Source organism: Actinia tenebrosa, unplaced genomic scaffold (assembly GCF_029948245.1).
Source record: "Actinia tenebrosa isolate PJP-AT-01 unplaced genomic scaffold, QUT_ActTen_1.0 PGA_scaffold9__36_contigs__length_13948895, whole genome shotgun sequence".
Lineage (NCBI taxonomy): Eukaryota > Metazoa > Cnidaria > Anthozoa > Actiniaria > Actiniidae > Actinia > Actinia tenebrosa.
Window position 1 is genome coordinate 7,879,476 of NW_028292586.1, and position 17,765 is coordinate 7,897,240.

General features: G+C 35.8%; 1 protein-coding gene and 1 pseudogene across 1 annotated transcript; both read left to right on the forward strand.

Annotated features, from left to right (window-relative positions):
- Window positions 1–10,143: 10,143 nt before the first annotated feature.
- LOC148904683 (uncharacterized) lies at window positions 10,144–11,355 on the forward strand (annotated as a pseudogene).
- Window positions 11,356–14,706: 3,351 nt separating this feature from the next.
- Window positions 14,707–15,781, forward strand: LOC148904684 (substance-K receptor-like). Its single transcript, XM_089024468.1, has 2 exons — window positions 14,707–15,420; window positions 15,704–15,781. The coding sequence occupies exons 1-2, from the start codon at window positions 14,707–14,709 to the stop codon at window positions 15,779–15,781; spliced, it is 792 nt and encodes a 263-aa protein (XP_088880594.1).
- Window positions 15,782–17,765: the final 1,984 nt, after the last annotated feature.

Consider the following 17,765-nt stretch of genomic DNA (forward strand, 5'->3'; position numbering starts at 1 on the left):
ACTCGGGATCGTGCGATTTCCTATACTACTACAATTATTTACCCCCCCCCCCCCCCCCCCCTCATCCCGCTTGGAATTGAGATAATGAACTTCAATATTTACAGACATGTAAATATCATATGTCAAATATGTCATATCATTTGCTACCAATAGTCGTCTTTCTATATAGAGTGGAAACGATTAATCCGTGAAACATTAACTACTAAATAGTATGAAATAGTGTTAGAGTACAAACACTAAAAGTGTGCAACACTTTGCACTATTTAGTAGTAAATATTGCTAATTAAACAATAGAAAACAATAGAATTTGAATGAAATTGCACTTTAGTATATTACTTATAAAGCACCTTTTCATTATAAAAGTGCAACAACTTTAAAATAAAGATGATTCAATTCTGTGCATTGCTTGAATAAAACTTGCATTGTAAATGAAACAAATTAATTACACAAAATGACATGCTTAAATAGAAATTTATGATAGTACATTCTTTAATTTGTGATTTGAGAAATATTATTTATGCAACCTACACTCTTGGAAATACTTGATACAATTTATTTAAGGAATGGATAAGTAGCTTTTTGGAGTGCTAAAAGCAACCATTTGCGTACATCCATAACACGACAATTGAATGTCTTTATTTGAAAAAATGACGACAGCCAATCTTTGCGTGGGTAAGAACTCTGACAGAACTCACCATGAATTATAAGACTTTACCAAAACGACGGCAACAACAATATTTTTAAGCACTGTTATCAAACTTTTAAAAAAAATACAATACAATGTTTCATTAATCCAATCAAGACTTGAATTTCCAAATCAATACTTGAAAAATTGAATAATTATAAGAATATAAGTATAATATAATTTAAGGTTAGAAAAAAATTCAAAGTAAATAAATAAAATTGAGGGAAAAACTAATCTTTCAAAAAGAGGTTCTTATATACAGGGCTCGAATTAGCTGCCTGCCAATGGCCAAATAACAGGTCATTGAATATTTGGAAGTCCTAAATGATCATGAAAAGCCAAGAAATAAATAGAATGGAAGGTAAAAATTTTTTCCACACATCAAAAACAAAAAACTGTGGCAGGCAAAAATGTTATCCCATTTCGAGCCCTGGAGATATAACCATTAGCAAGTCACTTTAGATTTCACTGTGCTCAATATAAAAACTATTGTGAAATACTGATGTGAAGTTCCAAAAATTATCCATACCCCCCCTCACGAAGGAATTTTTTTAAGACACCCCCCTACCCCCAGAAATTCCAATTTTCTTCAATACAAACTCTGTAATTTTTGTGTTTTCTTTGACCTCCCCCACTCTTCGGAAATTCCAAATTTCTGTTTGGGGTGGGTATGGATAATTTCTGGAACTACATATTTCAACATTTGAAGATAAAAGTTGTATCTACATGCAGGCTTGAGATGACATTTGTATGTTATACACAATGATTATAATTTACAACTCTGTCATAAATAACGTATGTGTCTCAATCTAAAGTGACTTCCTGGTTGTCATATCCTAAGTGTTGAAGCTCCAATTCTAAATTTATTTTCTTTAGGATAAAGATCTCTTTTTGAATTAATAGGTTTTCATATTGGGCTGGAAGTACGTCATCCTGGGTTATCTTCTTTTTTTTTTTTTTTTTTTCCTTCTTTGCTTGCAGTTTCTTGTGAACGAATATTTCAGGACTCACCGATTCCACACCAGAACATTCTTCCTCTGATGGGATATTAGCAATTTCAATAGATGGAAGTACTGTGGCATCTGATGGTAGCCCTAGGCGAAAGATTAACATGAATGCAAATTAGAGGGAGATAAACTATTCAAGTTTTTTTTCTGCAAAAAGATTTTGTTAAAATAACTTCGTTCAAGGATAGAGCAAATAGTCTAGTTCCGAATTCCAAATTACCGCTGTGTTCCTTGATTACAGACTCATTTGCACAGGGTTAGCCTCGTATCAGTGTTTAAATATTCACAATACCAACAGTAAAGTAAAGAATGCACAACTTCAACAATACAAACACTTTGAAACTCGACGGACCTTGACTGGAACACGTGAATATTCTGCATAAACTCGAGGCTAACACAGCGGTAATTTGGAATTCGAAACGGGTCTATTTAGAATGGTCCAATCTTCCATCTTCCATATTAAATAATAATTATTTGTAATTATTAATATATATCATATTGTTCGCAATTTGTTTATAAAGTGTTTATAAGTTTCAGTTTTAAATAGTTTCAAGTATAAATTCAAATTCAGTATAAGTAATTCATTGGTTTATATCAACATGCATATAGAAACCTTCACCAATAGCACACGGTCGTCTCTCAAACAGACATTATCGGGTCACATTTAATAAAATCTTCTTTAATACAGAGGAATGGTTTGAATACTTATCTTTACTCTTGAAAATTCGCTCCGTGTGTACATATAGGGGATAGGGTGATTTTGAAAAAATCGTACTTTGCAATGGCCGCTACCTAATTTCGCCAGGCGCTGCATTCACTGCAACGTCACTTGTATCGCATCACATAATTATGGAGAATTTATAATTATAATTACCTGACTCGAAACTTTCTGCAAGACCAGAAAACCCTGGTGTGTCATGGTACACTTCCATAATTTTGGCATTCAGTGGAGATGGGTCCGCAGTTGGTGGACCACCACCGGTCGCTCGTCTTGCTTTTTTGCTCTCGCTGTTTGCTTCTTTGCACCGCTAAATATTGACTTTCATTTATCTGATGTCGGTCACTGTCCGCTCCGCTACCCCAACTGAACTTACCTTGCTTACAATCAACTCCCATGTCTCCGATTTCTTTTTGTTGGTGATTACATTTGTAAGTTTACTTTGCAATATTTCTTTGTTGTTTTCAACGTTTTCCACTCATAAATTTAATTCGGCCGTAGTGAAGTTTGGCTTTCGTTTTCTTTTAACGGGGACAGATTGATTTTGCACGTTAAATATACTATCGTGTTTTTTCGGTCTTTCGGTCTAACTTGAGTTACTATATCAAACAATGACACAAAAATGGCTTTTCTTTTATTTTTATATTCCTTTCATTTTCATATATATCAGCCACAGGTAGCCATCAATTGTAAACAATAATGTAAACAAAGCGCGGCCGCGTTTAATTTTCCCGAAATCAAAAACTGGTTTTCCCCCGGTTAATCCAAGGAATAGCAAAGTTATCCGTAGGATAACTATCCCTGGGATAAATACTGCTTTCAAGAACCGAATTTTATCCCTTGGATACTTATCCCTCGGATAGGGAATTTATCCCTAGGATAGCACTTATCCTAGGATAAAGTAATCCGGATTTCTAGGAACCGGCCCCTGATAGATAACTCAATTTGGAACTGCAATTCAGTTCCGGTCCGGATTTTGGCGTACGTAATTAGATTGTTGTTCGAGCATAAACGTGCACATTTGGACGGGCATTGTATAGCTACATGTTATAGCTATATAGACAACATAGTGATCTTGATTGACATCTGGTTCATGATAATTGATTGGAGTATAGATGGGAAACCTATAGTAGATACCCGCAAAGGTCTCTTGGGTAAGTTCTTGAAGACCCCTGGTTACTATTGCGCAACTCTCCCATTTTGTCGTGGAGAAGACAGGAAAAACAAAGACATTTTATGACTGTGATATCACAGGTATCCCAGTAAAAAACAAAGGCATTTTATAGCTGGTATATCACAGGTATCCCAGCAATTATCTTGGTGTTACAAAACTATACTCACAATTTTTGTATACTCGGAGAAAACTAATATTTTTGTTTTCACTAAAACTCTTCAATTATGTCTACGCATGCTCTATTTCGTTGACCGCCGTAATTCAAGACAGCCGAACTAGAAATATTAATTTATCAATTTCATAATCAAGGATTTCAAGCCGAGAAGATAAAGATGATTTCGAAGCGATTATTTCTAAGGATTTTCAATGAACTTCATGAGCAATAGCTTATCTTGTTTAACTCTTCATGAATCATCTACTCGAGCAGTATTTTCTGCACGAACAAGCGAAGATCGATAAGGAGAACAGGGTTTCAAGATAAGCGATAGGATTAAACAAATTCATTCAGAATGACTCGTTATCCTCTTGAACAATATAGATATTCTTATAGGCTATATTTGTATTATATTACCTGTTTTGGCTTCAAAGTCTACTCACAATGGAACATGAGGTACATAGCAATATTTATTTTAAGCAAAATAAATAAATAAATAACTTGATATTTGACCTTTGCAGTTTGAAGCGTTATGATCTCCTTTATTTTTTCTTCAAAAAGATGGCGATTCATGAAAAACATCGATAAGTTATAAAATTATAAAATGTAAATCAATTATGAGAGAGGTCTTGAGCAAATATTAGCGTGTTATTACGTTTTAAATGAAGCATTTTGATTTTAAAGCGAGCTATACAATTTTCGTGCGAATGTGCACGTTCATGAAACCAATTATCCGGACCGGAACTGGAATTGGAGTTCCAGATTTAGTTGTTCGATGACTTTGATGAGTAAGGTTTGTTTTGATTTTTCTTTCTGAGAAAGTGTTCACAAATAAATTCTGTATAGTTTTACTGTGCATTGCTGATCGACTCAATTCAAAACGCCCACTTTATTTCATCAAAAACATCAATGAATTAAATCACAACACAGAGACCCCAAAAGTGTAAATGTCTAACATTACTTCTCTAGATGCGCACAACCTTTCCAGCAATCACATCACACATTTCGATGTCATGCCTATATTTCATAACCAGGCCCATCTTTACCAGGTATCCTAGCGCACCCTGAACCCAGGGTCTTGTTAAGAACATAAAACGACTGTCCACGCTCATATTGTTGAAATTAATGCTGGTGTTTTTTTCTATGAACTCTCTTAAATCGTTTCTATGAGAGTCGTATAGTGGACACCAACTCTAGAAAGTGTTTTTCGCTTTCTACTCCCGACTTACACACTGGACAAATCAAGGGCGGATCCAGGGGGGGCAAAGGGGGTCTGAAGCCCCCCTTTAGCAGAAAAAAACGATGCTTTTTTTATATTGTTTTCCGTTGAGTTGACGGAAGAAACCCAATTAGCCCCCCCTAAACTCAATTAGCCCCCCCCCTTAAAATTTGGCTGGATCCGCCCTTGCAAATCCTTTCATCGTAAATGAGATAAGGCCTTTTATACCTTCCCGTTTCTAATTCAAGCTTATGGTTGCTAGTTCTTAATTTTGTAAGCGCCACTCTGTGCTTAATATTGGTGACTTGACTTAAATATTCTTCAAAGTTATAATCCGTTTTGAACTGACGAAAGACTCTGAGTTTATTTTTATGTCTGTCGTCTTTCCTTTCATAATTATGGAGGTTACTCCATAAAATTTGCCCTCAATGTCATATATTCTTTGGGTTATTATTTTTCCATATCCATACCATCTTGGAGAAAGTTCATTTTGTTTCATCCAAATTATCCCCAATCCGAGTTGTTCTAAAGTAGTTTTAATGCTTATGATCCAAAAGGCTTTTTTAGTTTCATTTTTAATATCTTGGTAGACTTCGGCTGAAAGTTTTTTTGGGTGTAGTTCCGACTTTATAATTTTATGCCAGAATTTAAAGCTTCTACTGCATGCTTTGCATTTTAGCGGAAACCTTCCTAACTCAGCTCTGCATGCAAGGTTACTAGCATTCTTTGTCACCTTGAGGAGCATTTTGCAAAATTTTAAATGAACAAGTTCCATGGGCTCTTGGTCTTTGGTGCTTCATATTTCGATACCCCATATCTCACTTGCGTATAGAAGTATTGGTGTAACAAGCGAGTCAAACAGTTTTATAGTTAATTTGATATTGGATGTGAAAAACTCACCCATTTGTTTTTTCATCCGAAATAGTGCCTTTAATGCAGCTTTTTTAAATTCTCGTTTTGCAAACGTAAAGTTTCGAAAGGTTGTAAAATTTAATCCTAAATATTTATATGATTTAACGTTATTTAGTTTAAATTTGTTCAAATAGAATTGGAAGTTATTCATTGTCTTCCCTGTATTATTGAAAACCATCACTTTTGTCTTTGTTATATTAACTGTTAAGCTTGATTGTTCACAAAATGTCTCTAGCTTGTCGAGATATTTCTGAAGCTCTTTAGCAGATTTAGAGAACAGAACCTTGGCCCAGTTGTTCAAAGCCCGATTAGTGCTAATCCTGGGCTAACTCTAATAAGACCCAGAGTTAATAAGACCTGAATAAGACCTATAGAGTTAATCCTGGATTAGCGCTAATCCAGCTTTGAACAACCCGGCCCAGTTCATGTGCATATAAAAGAGTACTAATCGGTTTGCCATTCAACACATTCATTACATCATTGTTGTTACACGAATTTAATGAGGCAGGCAGATCGTGAAGATATAAATTAAATAATGTAGGGCTCAGCATACAGCCTTGTTTAACACCAATATAACAGGAAAATGTCGGAGAAATGTGTCCATTTACTTTGATTGCTGATTGATCAGTGGAATACATCGATTGTATAACTCTTAGAAAATTTCCATTTATACCAACATTTTCAAGTTTTGCCATTAATTTTTTCCTTGGGATGCAGTCTAACGCTTTTTGAAAATCTACAAAGCAGGAAAAAAGGAAATTATTTTTCTTCAGTGACTTACGTTTAAAATATTTATCGATCACAGGTTTCAGAATAAAAATACTATCTGTTTTTCTAAACCCACCCTGTTCCTGTTTAATTATATTATTCGTAGTTAGGTATTCATAAAGCCGTTTGTTAAGCATTGCCGTAAAAACTTTGCCTATTTCAGAAAGGAGTGTTATTCCACGGTAATTTTCAGCTTTCGTTGGATCGTCCTTTTTATGCAATGGAACAATATATCATAGATTCCATGAAGAGGGAAACTTTCCGTTGTCTAGGATTTTATTAAAAATTACTGTTAGATGTCCTTTTAGTGCTTCCTTTCCCGTTATCAATAGCTCATTTGGAATATTATCAGGGCCGGGAGCTTTATGTTTCTTTAGGTTACTTAGAACTTCACATACTTCTTGGTCTGTAATGGAAAAATCTAATTCCCCTTGACTTTGCGACTGTCCTAAGGTCTCCGTAGTATTTACTGCAGATGTCTGAGAACTATTAAGCGTCTTGAAGTGATTGAATAAGTCCTTTTCGTTTGCTCGACAGGAGTTTGCATTTTTTGCTTTGCCTACATTAAAAAGTTGTTTCAAAGACTTCCAGGTGGATTTCGAATCTTTGAGGTCAAGGTTCATTAATTTTGAATTGAAATATTTGTTTTTCTTACGTCTACACATGCTTCAAAAGGACCTTTTATGGGTATGTAGACTCCTACGAAGTTGTTCATTATTTGGATTCCTACAAATTTGTTTTCCAAGAGATCGAAGATTTTTCTTTTCGTTTTCACATTCTGAATCAAACCACTTTTGTGTATCTGTATCTTCTTTAAATGCTTTAGTTTGTTTAGTTAGGGAACAAAGACCTCCTTCTGTTCCTATGCTTGTTAGGGTTTCAGTGAATGCCTTAACCATTGAGTCTACATTATCTGCGTTTTCTATTGATTCGCGTAGCGTTGCTTGTGTTTCTGTAGTACTTAGAATGTTTTGTAATTTATCGATATTTCCAGTATGCCACTTTAAGCTAGAAATTGTCGAAAATTCCCTATTTTCTTCTCTTTCTTTGTTTCCACTGTTTTTGGGGGAAAGTTGGATTTCTATTCCATAAGAAATATGACAATGATCGGATAGATCTGGCATTAGTGGATTAACCTTCAAAAATCGAGCTTTTTCAAGTAGATTTGTACTCCCGATTACATAGTCGACTAGACTATTTCCGTCGTATCGAAAACAAGTCTTTTTGCCCGTCAAGTCACCAACAAGCCTACCGTTAAAGATTCGCAAATTGCAAGCCGTGCAAATATCTATTAGGCATTTACCCGGCCCTTTATCGACGTTTTCTTTGTCTTTAGAGCACCTTTTCATTTGCTTCTCGATGAGATAATCATCAGGTAAATTAAGTTACTTACTGTCATCATCATTTATGTATTCCTGGATTTCCCCAGTTCGTGCATTAAAGTCGCCTTGTAGAATGACTTCACCTTTCGTTGAAAAATTGATTATATCTGGTTCTATATCCTGCAATATATCTTCATTATTCTCTTTAACATAATTATTTGGGCTTAGGTAAATTGTGCCTACGTATATGTCATTTGTTAGATGGAAAAAGTCTTTACTTATTCTACATCAAATAACATTTTGATTAGACGTCGGTATATAGGAAACGCCCTTGCTGATTCTATTGTTTATATATAGTGCTATTCCTCCAGCATGGCGGTTTCCTGTTTTGTCACGATATTTTGTATAGTATTTATAAGGCCTATTTACACGGCACGATTTGCCGCGCGCGACTTGACGTATACGGCAAATTTTGGTACCATTTACACGAGCACAACTTGTCGCACACGGCACGAAAAAAACGCGAGCAATTTACTCGTCAAATTACATGACTATTTCTCATTAAAGCAAATGTTTCTTGTAAAATCCCACCATACACAGTTGAGAAGTGCAGTAAATAATCATGTCTACCTTGTTATTTGATGAGATCATTCAGAATTTTTGCACTTCGTGTTTAATTACCGGTAAAGACGTTTTCATGGAAATCCGCCATTTTGTTTTGGAATCAACTAGTTCCATAGCCAATCTCGCTCAAAAACGTCATTTTTACGTCATTTTTACGTCATTTTCCTACGGCATGTCGTAGGGTTTTAAGCCAAAGTTTAAAATGCTACGACAAGTCTTGAGGCCGCGTACGTCTGTCGTAGGACCATTTACACGACCCGATTTTGAGCTGATTTTGCCGTATACATCAAGTCGCGCGCGGCAAATCGTGCCGTGTAAATAGGCCTATAGTCTTCTAATTTCAAGTCAGAATCAAGGCTGGCGTGTGTTTCTACAATGCCAAAAATGTCATGACTATTAATTATATTGTTAACTTCTTTTAGCTTCAATTTGTTTTCCAAGATTTTTGCTGTAATGCCCATGCAAATTCCAGAGGCATTTGAAACAAATTTAAGCAAAAATTCTACGCTTTAAATTCTATAGGAAAAAAAAAAATATATATATATATATATATACTTGATTGCAGGAAGGTTGTAGTATACATTTATACAAATACCTAATTTATTCAGTATATTTAATGATTTGCAAAACAGAAAACTCGCTTTATCTATTAATCGTTTCATTCAATGAACGTCAAAATATTTTATTCTCGTGTTTTACATCCTACAGATTATAAATCAATTGGTTTTGAGGGTTAAAAAAGTAAAATTGCAATATGCATCTCATTAGGTATTTGTATAAATGTATAAATGTATACTACAACGTTTCTGCAATCGAGTGTGTATATATATACACAGCCATTTGCAAAAATTATGGCCGTTTAAAATATAGATACAAGTATATCGAAAGTATCTCAGACAGGGCGGGATATCTTTCTTGATATTTTTTTCAGAAAGCCCTAATGATAAACAACTCGAAAAAATATAATGGAGGATATCCCATAACATTTGATCTGCTTTTGATATACTTGTATACATACATTGGAAGCGGCCATAATTTTTGCAAATGGCTGTATATATATATTGTTACAACGACTCACGTAAATAACACATTCTGATTGGCTGAGAGCTATGATCAATAAGAGGACAGACACATGGATGACGTAATGTTTTTGAAAACAAGACTCGCCGGTAGGATTTTATCGTAAGGACTGTGATTTTGCGAATTTATTTTGCTAATAAAAGTCGACAATGGAACCAGAAGAGGAACCAAACTTTGAATTTAATCTTGCTGATAGTCTTGCCGACAAATATTTAGTTCTGGAGGCAGAAAAGATAGAGGAAGACGTGTAAAATTCATCTCGCTTTGCAACTTGCGAAGAAAAAGACTTGAATGAGCTTGTGTCAAGTGCTAACGCGAAGGGCACAAAAAGAAACACTAAATGGGTATTAAAACTATTGCAAGGTAGGTCAGCTCATTTTTTTCAAGAAAATATGCGTTAAAACCTAGCTAATATTGAAAAGGATAAAGAAATCTACAGAAATAATCTTACTTTCACTTTTATTTACTTACGAGTTGTTGATGCAATTTTCAGAATGGTGCCATGAGCGAAAAATTTGCAAGCCCTTGTTGGATCTAACAGAGGCCGAGCTAAATGACATCCTGAGGAGGTTTTATGCAGAGGCCAGAAACCAGAAAGGTGAAGAGTATAGCCGCTCCTCGCTGCTTGGGTTCAGGAATGCTGTTGAACACCATTTTGCAGTCAATGGTAAAGCAATGAAGCTCACTAACAACCCAGCATTTTACAGCTCTAACAAGATACTTGAGAGCAAGCTGAAGGTCAACAAAAGAGAACAGAAACAAAATACCAAACACAAACCAGTCATTGAGTCAGCCGATGTGAGTAAAGTCAAGAAAAATCCGTCCTTTTTTGAGCCACGAGAATCCTTACGGCCTCCTTCGGCGAGTGTGGTTCATAGTGACCCTGTATTGGTGCCGCCGTGGTTGTGAGGGCCAAAGACAGCTCCGCCGAGAAAGCTTTACTTTTGATCTTGACGGTGAAGGAAAGGAATATGCAACCATGACTCACGAGGAGCAGACCAAAAACTATCAGGGTGGCTTTTGTGACAAGCAGAGTTATGAAAACGAAACACGGTTGTATTCAACAGGTGAAACTGGCGATTCGCTGTGGTGCCTGAAGTACTATCTTTCCAAACTTAACCCCAAACAACAAGCGTTCTTTCAAAGACCAGTGCCAATCTTTACACCAGAGGACCCAGTGTGGTATGAAAACAAGCCTCTAGGTGTCAACAAGTTGTGTGATATGATGAAGTCAATTTCTATCGGAGCCGGCTTGTCAAAAGTCTACACGAACCACAGTGTCAGAGCAACAGCTATCACCATGTGGTCAAATGCTGGAATCCCGACTCGTCACATAATGAGCATCTCTGGACATACCAATGAACAGAGTATTCTATCTTATAACAGAAGACCATCGCTCCAGCAACTAAAGACCTGCTCGGACGTGATTTCCAGTGCATTGACCGATTCAGAGGGCGAGAGTAGAAGGCTTGATCGAGATCCCAGGGCTGTTTCGTCTGCTTCCACTTCTGTACAGGTTGTACAGTCTGAGATGGCCATTAACTCCATTCCAGAGTCGATCTTCAATGGCTGCTCCATCCAGAACGTGAATGTCTATGTTGTCAAGCGAAATTGACATTGCTTTTCTTAGCTGAACTTATTAGTAAGCTTCGTTTTTTAGAACCTTTGAGTTCTGACTCAAACTCTTTTCGACTTAGCTGAAATAACCATTTATAAGTAAATGTCTAAAGTTTTGACTAATAGCAAGCATTCTTTCACAGTGGCTGTCAAAGAACTGTCAAAATTAGCAAATCACAGCGTAGGAAGTTTGGTTGTGAAATGTTGACGTGTTTTATGAAAAAAACTTTTGTAAGTCATAAAATAACCTTTGAAGTTTTCAAAAGTAAATAACCGAAAAACCTTCGTCTTACTTCTGTACTCGGTCCTCTAATGATCATGAAAACTAACTATCCTAGCGAAAATATTCAAAAGCTCACAATAATCGGAGCTGTTTGGTCTGTCGCCTTGCTTTCCTTGAATGACAAATTTTCGAAAAACTTTTCGCTTATTTTATTTTGTAAACATTTCGCAGTTTGTTGTAAAAAACAGATCGCGCATAGATTTCCATTGTCTGTCCTCTTATTGATCATAATCGCTGCGCTCGTGGTTCCACTTTAGTTTTGAACATTTTAAGACGTCATCTATGATCAATAAGAGGACAGACAATGGAAATCTATGTGCGATTTGTTAAATCAATAAGTAAATAAATTACTAAACCTGACCCTGCACCAACTGTGCTATGACCTGCAGAAAGTTCTTTATAAATTCATCATTCTTTTCAGAGGTTGGCTTCTGGATTAACTCTATAGGTTTCGTGATGTCCCATGGTGACGGTACCTAAGGCTGTGAATCTTAAAGGTGAACTCTAGTGCTTTGTTGCTCTTGTGTGCGTCTGCAGCTATATAAAATGTTTCTTTTCTTGAGGCCCAAATTAAATTTTAAGTTGCTGACGAGCTTTCTAACTTCAATCTGGTTGTTAAGATGTATATTATGGCGCGTTTTCGGGTTCAAAATTAGATATGTGTAGCTTCTTGTCACATGATCAGGCTCAGAGTTGACCAGGAACGCCTGGCTCAAAAATGTTTCAAAAGTAATTTAGTGTTTGCAAGTAATGCGATCACTGTTCGCAAATAATGAATGAAAGCCAAAGCGGAAGTCGCTATGTTGGAATGTGAAGAATTAATTGAAAAGGATCGTCGTATTAGACGTAAGCGAGGTGTTAGCTTCGATAGTATTAAATGGGCACAAACCGGATTCGTTTTGTTAAAGTCATTTAGTGAAAGGAAGGTCTTTGATAAATAATGCTGCAAAGAGCAGTGTTTTCAAAGTAGTGATGCCGAAAGACGTGTTTCAAAAGTAATCCGTGTTTCTGCAAGTAATACATGGTGGTGAAAGATATGAATTCAAAAATAATTTACACAAGAACAGTTTCAAAAGTCAGTTGTCTTCTAGGTTACATGTTTTCAAAGGTAATTTGAGTGAAACAAACATGTTTTTGTAAGTAATAAGCGGTAAAAAGATATGAATTCAAAAGTAATTGGCACAAGCTACACATATCTAATTTTGAACCCGAAAACGCGCCATAGTATATGGTCATAGAAGACTTCTGCATTCAGTGTCCCGTCTCGATTGCAAGCGACTCTAGTGTTGTCAATATATATCACATCATCTGAATAGCTGCATCGGTTATATAGCTCTGTATTTATGTTAAAGATCTCAATGTTTTTCTGTTCATCCGCCATGGGGTATATATGATACTTGAGAGCTCAATTTTACTTGAAGGCCATAAACTTTGTACTTGTGATATGGCAGTACTTAGATTTTCTATTACATTTTCATTGTACAGCTTCCCAATGTCATTTGTTCCTGTATGGATGATTATGAACTCGTAGTTGGTGTTATCTTCTATGTTGGTCAAATGTCTCAGAAGCTCTCTTGTTCCGCCTGCGATGTACTGCTTATTAACATATCTATTTGGCGCAAACCTGTCTTGCCTTACTCCTCTAAGCATGGAATCACTTAGGATAAGGATCGGTCCTTTTTCATCTTGTTGTGGATGCGAATCTTGTTTACTTTGTTCTGCTATTCGTGATTGCGATAAAGGCATTGAGAGGGGGGGATTACATGAAAATATCATTAAAGCTGAAAATTTCTCAGCATTTTTGACCATGATTGTCTGAAAGATGTTTTTTGTAATTAACAGAAATGGGAAATAATTTCAAAGGAATTTATGCATCAAGTATAAGTAATAGACTAAAAATTCTAGAAACTGTCATTTCTTAATTATTTAATTGTAATGAAGTCATAAATGCAGAAGACAATATGACACCCCACGAATTTGACATCGATAGAAGTCAGAAAAATGGCATTTAGCAAAGCTATTAGTTTAGGATGGAAAACGTTCGCCATCTACTTTTTTCACAAAAAGCCAACAAATTAATAGATATTGCAAAGGAGGTCAATATTTCTCTAGAATCGGTATATAGATAAATAACTTTCAGTATAAAGGCTCTAAAAAAGTAAAGAAAAAACAAAGAGCCTGTCAGACCCAGAAAATATACCCAACGGATGGAAAGACAACTCAATGTAAATTTTTAAATTTTTAATTTGTATAATGATTTAAAAATCATTATACAAAAGAGAAATACGAATTTTCGTTAAAATTACTGATAAAAAAAACCAACATATTAACAAATAGAAAATTGTACATATCACGCATTTCCAAACATTTTACAGAGATTAGCATTCATACTTATACTTCCGGTTTCATTACAGTTTTACTTCGCTCTAAGTCGCTCTTATGACCAAAGAAGTACATTTTCTCGCTTGTTTTCAAGCAGAAACACATAAAGTAAGTATAACATTTGAGAAAAACCTAAAACCTTTAAGAAACAATGGTTTACAACAAAATTGCATTGATTTTGCAACGGTTTACAACGGTTAACATTCAATTCACGATAAAAGTAATTTGAACCTCATTCTTTGTAAGGTATTTTATTCCAACCGACAAAAATATATTGAGTAACTGTAGTTTAACTGTTGTAGAAAAAATATATTCAAAAATTACAGTAACATTTACGTTCTTGCCTTGATGGAAACATCTGCAAGTTAGGTTGGCTGCATGTTATTTGATCAGTATCGGACCTCATTGGGTCAAATTCATTGCTTTCTTCATTGGATGGTTCTGAGAGTGATTATTCTTTGGATTCGTGCTCCTTGAAAATCTTCTCATTCAATCAAAAGTCTATGGTTAAGGATTAAATATATATGCTTATAAAAAAAAAACCCAGGTGTACTGAATGTTGCTGCCATTTGTTAGTCTGGGGATGCCGACTTCTTACTTAGTATTAGATCAGTACGAAGGCAAAGTTAAGAAGAAATTAGGTGATCCATAATCGACTCTCTCTCACCGGTAACTTATACTAATATCCAAGATTACCACGAAAAGGAAAGAAAACGTTAGCTGTGAGCAGCGTTACTGGACATCTCTCAACTCCCCACACCATGTCTTTGAATACAACGGTTCTCCTTGCTAATGCGACTTTTTCCGATTTCGTGCCAGAAACTCTTCCTACCAAGATCATTAAGGTAATGGTGTACTGCATTCTATTTGTAGTGTCATTCGCTGGTAACCTGTTTATTGTATGGGCAACAAGCAGAGACATTCGACTAAGAAGTACGACCAATATTCTGATTGCCAACATGGCGGTCAGTGACCTTCTCGTTCCATTATTCTCGATGCCAAGACATATCTCCGATATCATCTTTCATCCAGGAATATGGCTGATTAATGGGAATTTTGGACTAGCTCTTTGTAAGCTCGCACCTTACCTGCAAGACGTTTCTTTAGGTGTTTCGATTTACAGCTGTGTGTTTATCGCTCTCGATCGCTTCTACGCTGTAGTACATCCACTCAGAGGAGGTTTGAGCAGAAGAAAACTCAAGTACATCATTGTAGGGATCTGGATGTTTTCTCTGTCCATGTTTTCCACATATTTCTTCACTGTGACGCTTGTGAAGACAGGAGATTCGACAAAATGCATCATGCATTTAGCGCGGATTGGTGTTACAACAATCCTACACTTGAGGATTTATCATTTTGTAATATTTGCGCTAAATGTTGGAATCCCATTACCTATCATCTCTTTCCTCTACTTACGCATCGTTCTCAAGCTCCGACGAACTGCAGTACCAGGACTTGCAGGGAACATTTCCTCTGTGAGGGAGCGTCAAAACAAGAATGCCCTCAAAATGTCCGCCGTTATTGTCAGCCTTTACTTCCTAAGTTTTTTACCTCTTACGGTGGTTATTTTCCTTTTACATTTTGGAAAACTTGATAGCTTGTCACCGGCTGCATGGAACAATATACATTTCTCAGTGACATTCATAGCCGAATCGAGTTGCTGCTACAACTTTTTTGTCTATTTGGTTTTCACTGAATTTTATCGACAGAATTTTAAAAACTTGTTTTTAAAATGTACCTGTGTCATTCCTTTTTCAGGAAGATTTCGCACCAATTCTTTTGCTCTTGAAAATTTTGCATCAATTGGACAGGGATAAGTCAATTGAATGCCATTAGTGACCTAAATTAAGCGGAATATTTTTATATATTATAAGAAGAAAAATATTGTTTGGTGTGAAATGTGATCGTCCGAGTGAGTGCAGTCTTGAGAAAAAACTGTTGTTGGTGGTGACTGACGTTTCGACAAATTTTCTCATTTTCTCACGGGACTCTCGAGAGGACTTCCACTCAGGTTGTCGAAACATCAGTCACCACCAACAACAGTCTATCTCAAGACTAAACTCACCCGAACGACCACATTTCACACCAAACTTCAACACCTGGGTTCAAACCATTAAGAGCGAAGGTCCACTAATATCGCGGATCGAGCGTCGGCCGGTCAAAATTTCGATTTTGCTCATTTTTGGTTTGCTGGAAGGTATTATCGAGTAAACAAACGTGGTGTAGTTAGTTTTTCAAAAAACCGCTAAAAATCTGAGAAATCCTAGAAAATCTGTTGGCCCAGCGGCGATCTCAAAAGTATGCAAATTTTCAGTTGATTCAAACAGGTCCAAAAACAACTAACGCATACAGAATAGGAAAAAGATATGAAAACTATATGTTTATAAATTGATAGAAGAGATGTTTGAGACTTGATTGGGGTATAAAATAACGGTTTTAGCTGTTTATTGAAAGCGGTCAGATGATATTTAGAATTGAGTGGTATTCACAAATAGATCTGACCCTTGCTACGGCAAAAAAAGATTAATCAAGTGCGCCACTTTTTTTCTCAATGAAACTCACGTCATGAACTATTTAGATGTTCTTCTAGAACATATCAAAAAATCAGTTTGGGTTATTGTATTTAGGGTTCATACGGAGGCCGTGAACATTGGGTATTTTCGCATTGGAAAAAATTGCCCATACATTTGGAATATTTGCTCTTTTCGGTCTTTATCCTCTTTTTCCAAAGCAAAAGGTTGTTCTTAAAAGTAAAGTTATATAGCACAAGTAAACTGCGTGACAAAACATCCTAAACGACCCTCTAAATGATCTTCTGTTCTTTCGCTAACTAGTAGTTAGCGTTTTTTCGAGGCTGCGAAACCTAAGAAACCATAAGAGGCGAATGTATAGGCCAACAGATAGTATGAGCTTATAAACTCGGCAAAAATACGGTTCTAAATTTTAACAAATTCCTATGAATTATATACCAAAATGTTCAGGAAAGCCCAGGGTTTTCAAATCCACTTCTGTTTTTTTGACAGGTTCTGTTTTATTTCAAGGAGAGACGATTTTCAAGCTTGACCCCGGTTATGTCATACATTTTCTCTTGTAAAATACGTCCAATAGCGTACATTCAACTCAAAAAGTACGGTGGTTTTTTTCAATAGAATTCAATCTAAACCATATAATACAGTCCGTGAATAGTTGAATTAACTGAATCCACTTCTGTTTTTTGCCTAGATAGTCATTATTTTGAGAAAAGATCCAAAAACCGTGTTTTTGAGACATAATTTGTATGAGCTTACATGAGGGGACGTGAGCTTGAAATCGTAGCTGACCAAATGTTAACAGATTTTTTCTGAAGATATACCGTGACTGAAATCGACAAGTGTTTGTTGTCTCTGGTCGCTATTTTCTCATTGGTTTCTATTTTCATCCGGAATTTTTCATCCAAGGGTCAGATCTATTTGTGAATACCACTCAATTCTAAATATCATCTGACCGCTTTCAATAAACAGCTAAAACCGTTATTTTATACCCCAATCAAGTCTCAAACATCTCTTCTATCAATTTATAAACATATAGTTTTCATATCTTCTTCCTATTCTGCATGTCTATTGAGATGTTGGAATTTCATTTATTTGCAGACGATTCTAATATTTTTTGTTCCCACGAAAGCGTACAAGCCCTTGAATCACTGATTATTGATAATTTAATCGAAATAAGTAATTGGTTATCTTTAGGTACACCTCACTTTAAAAAAAATTTTCTACAAAATATGGATAGGACGAGCTGTAGGAATTTCACTACCATCGAGATAAAGCTCTGGTCTATTGAT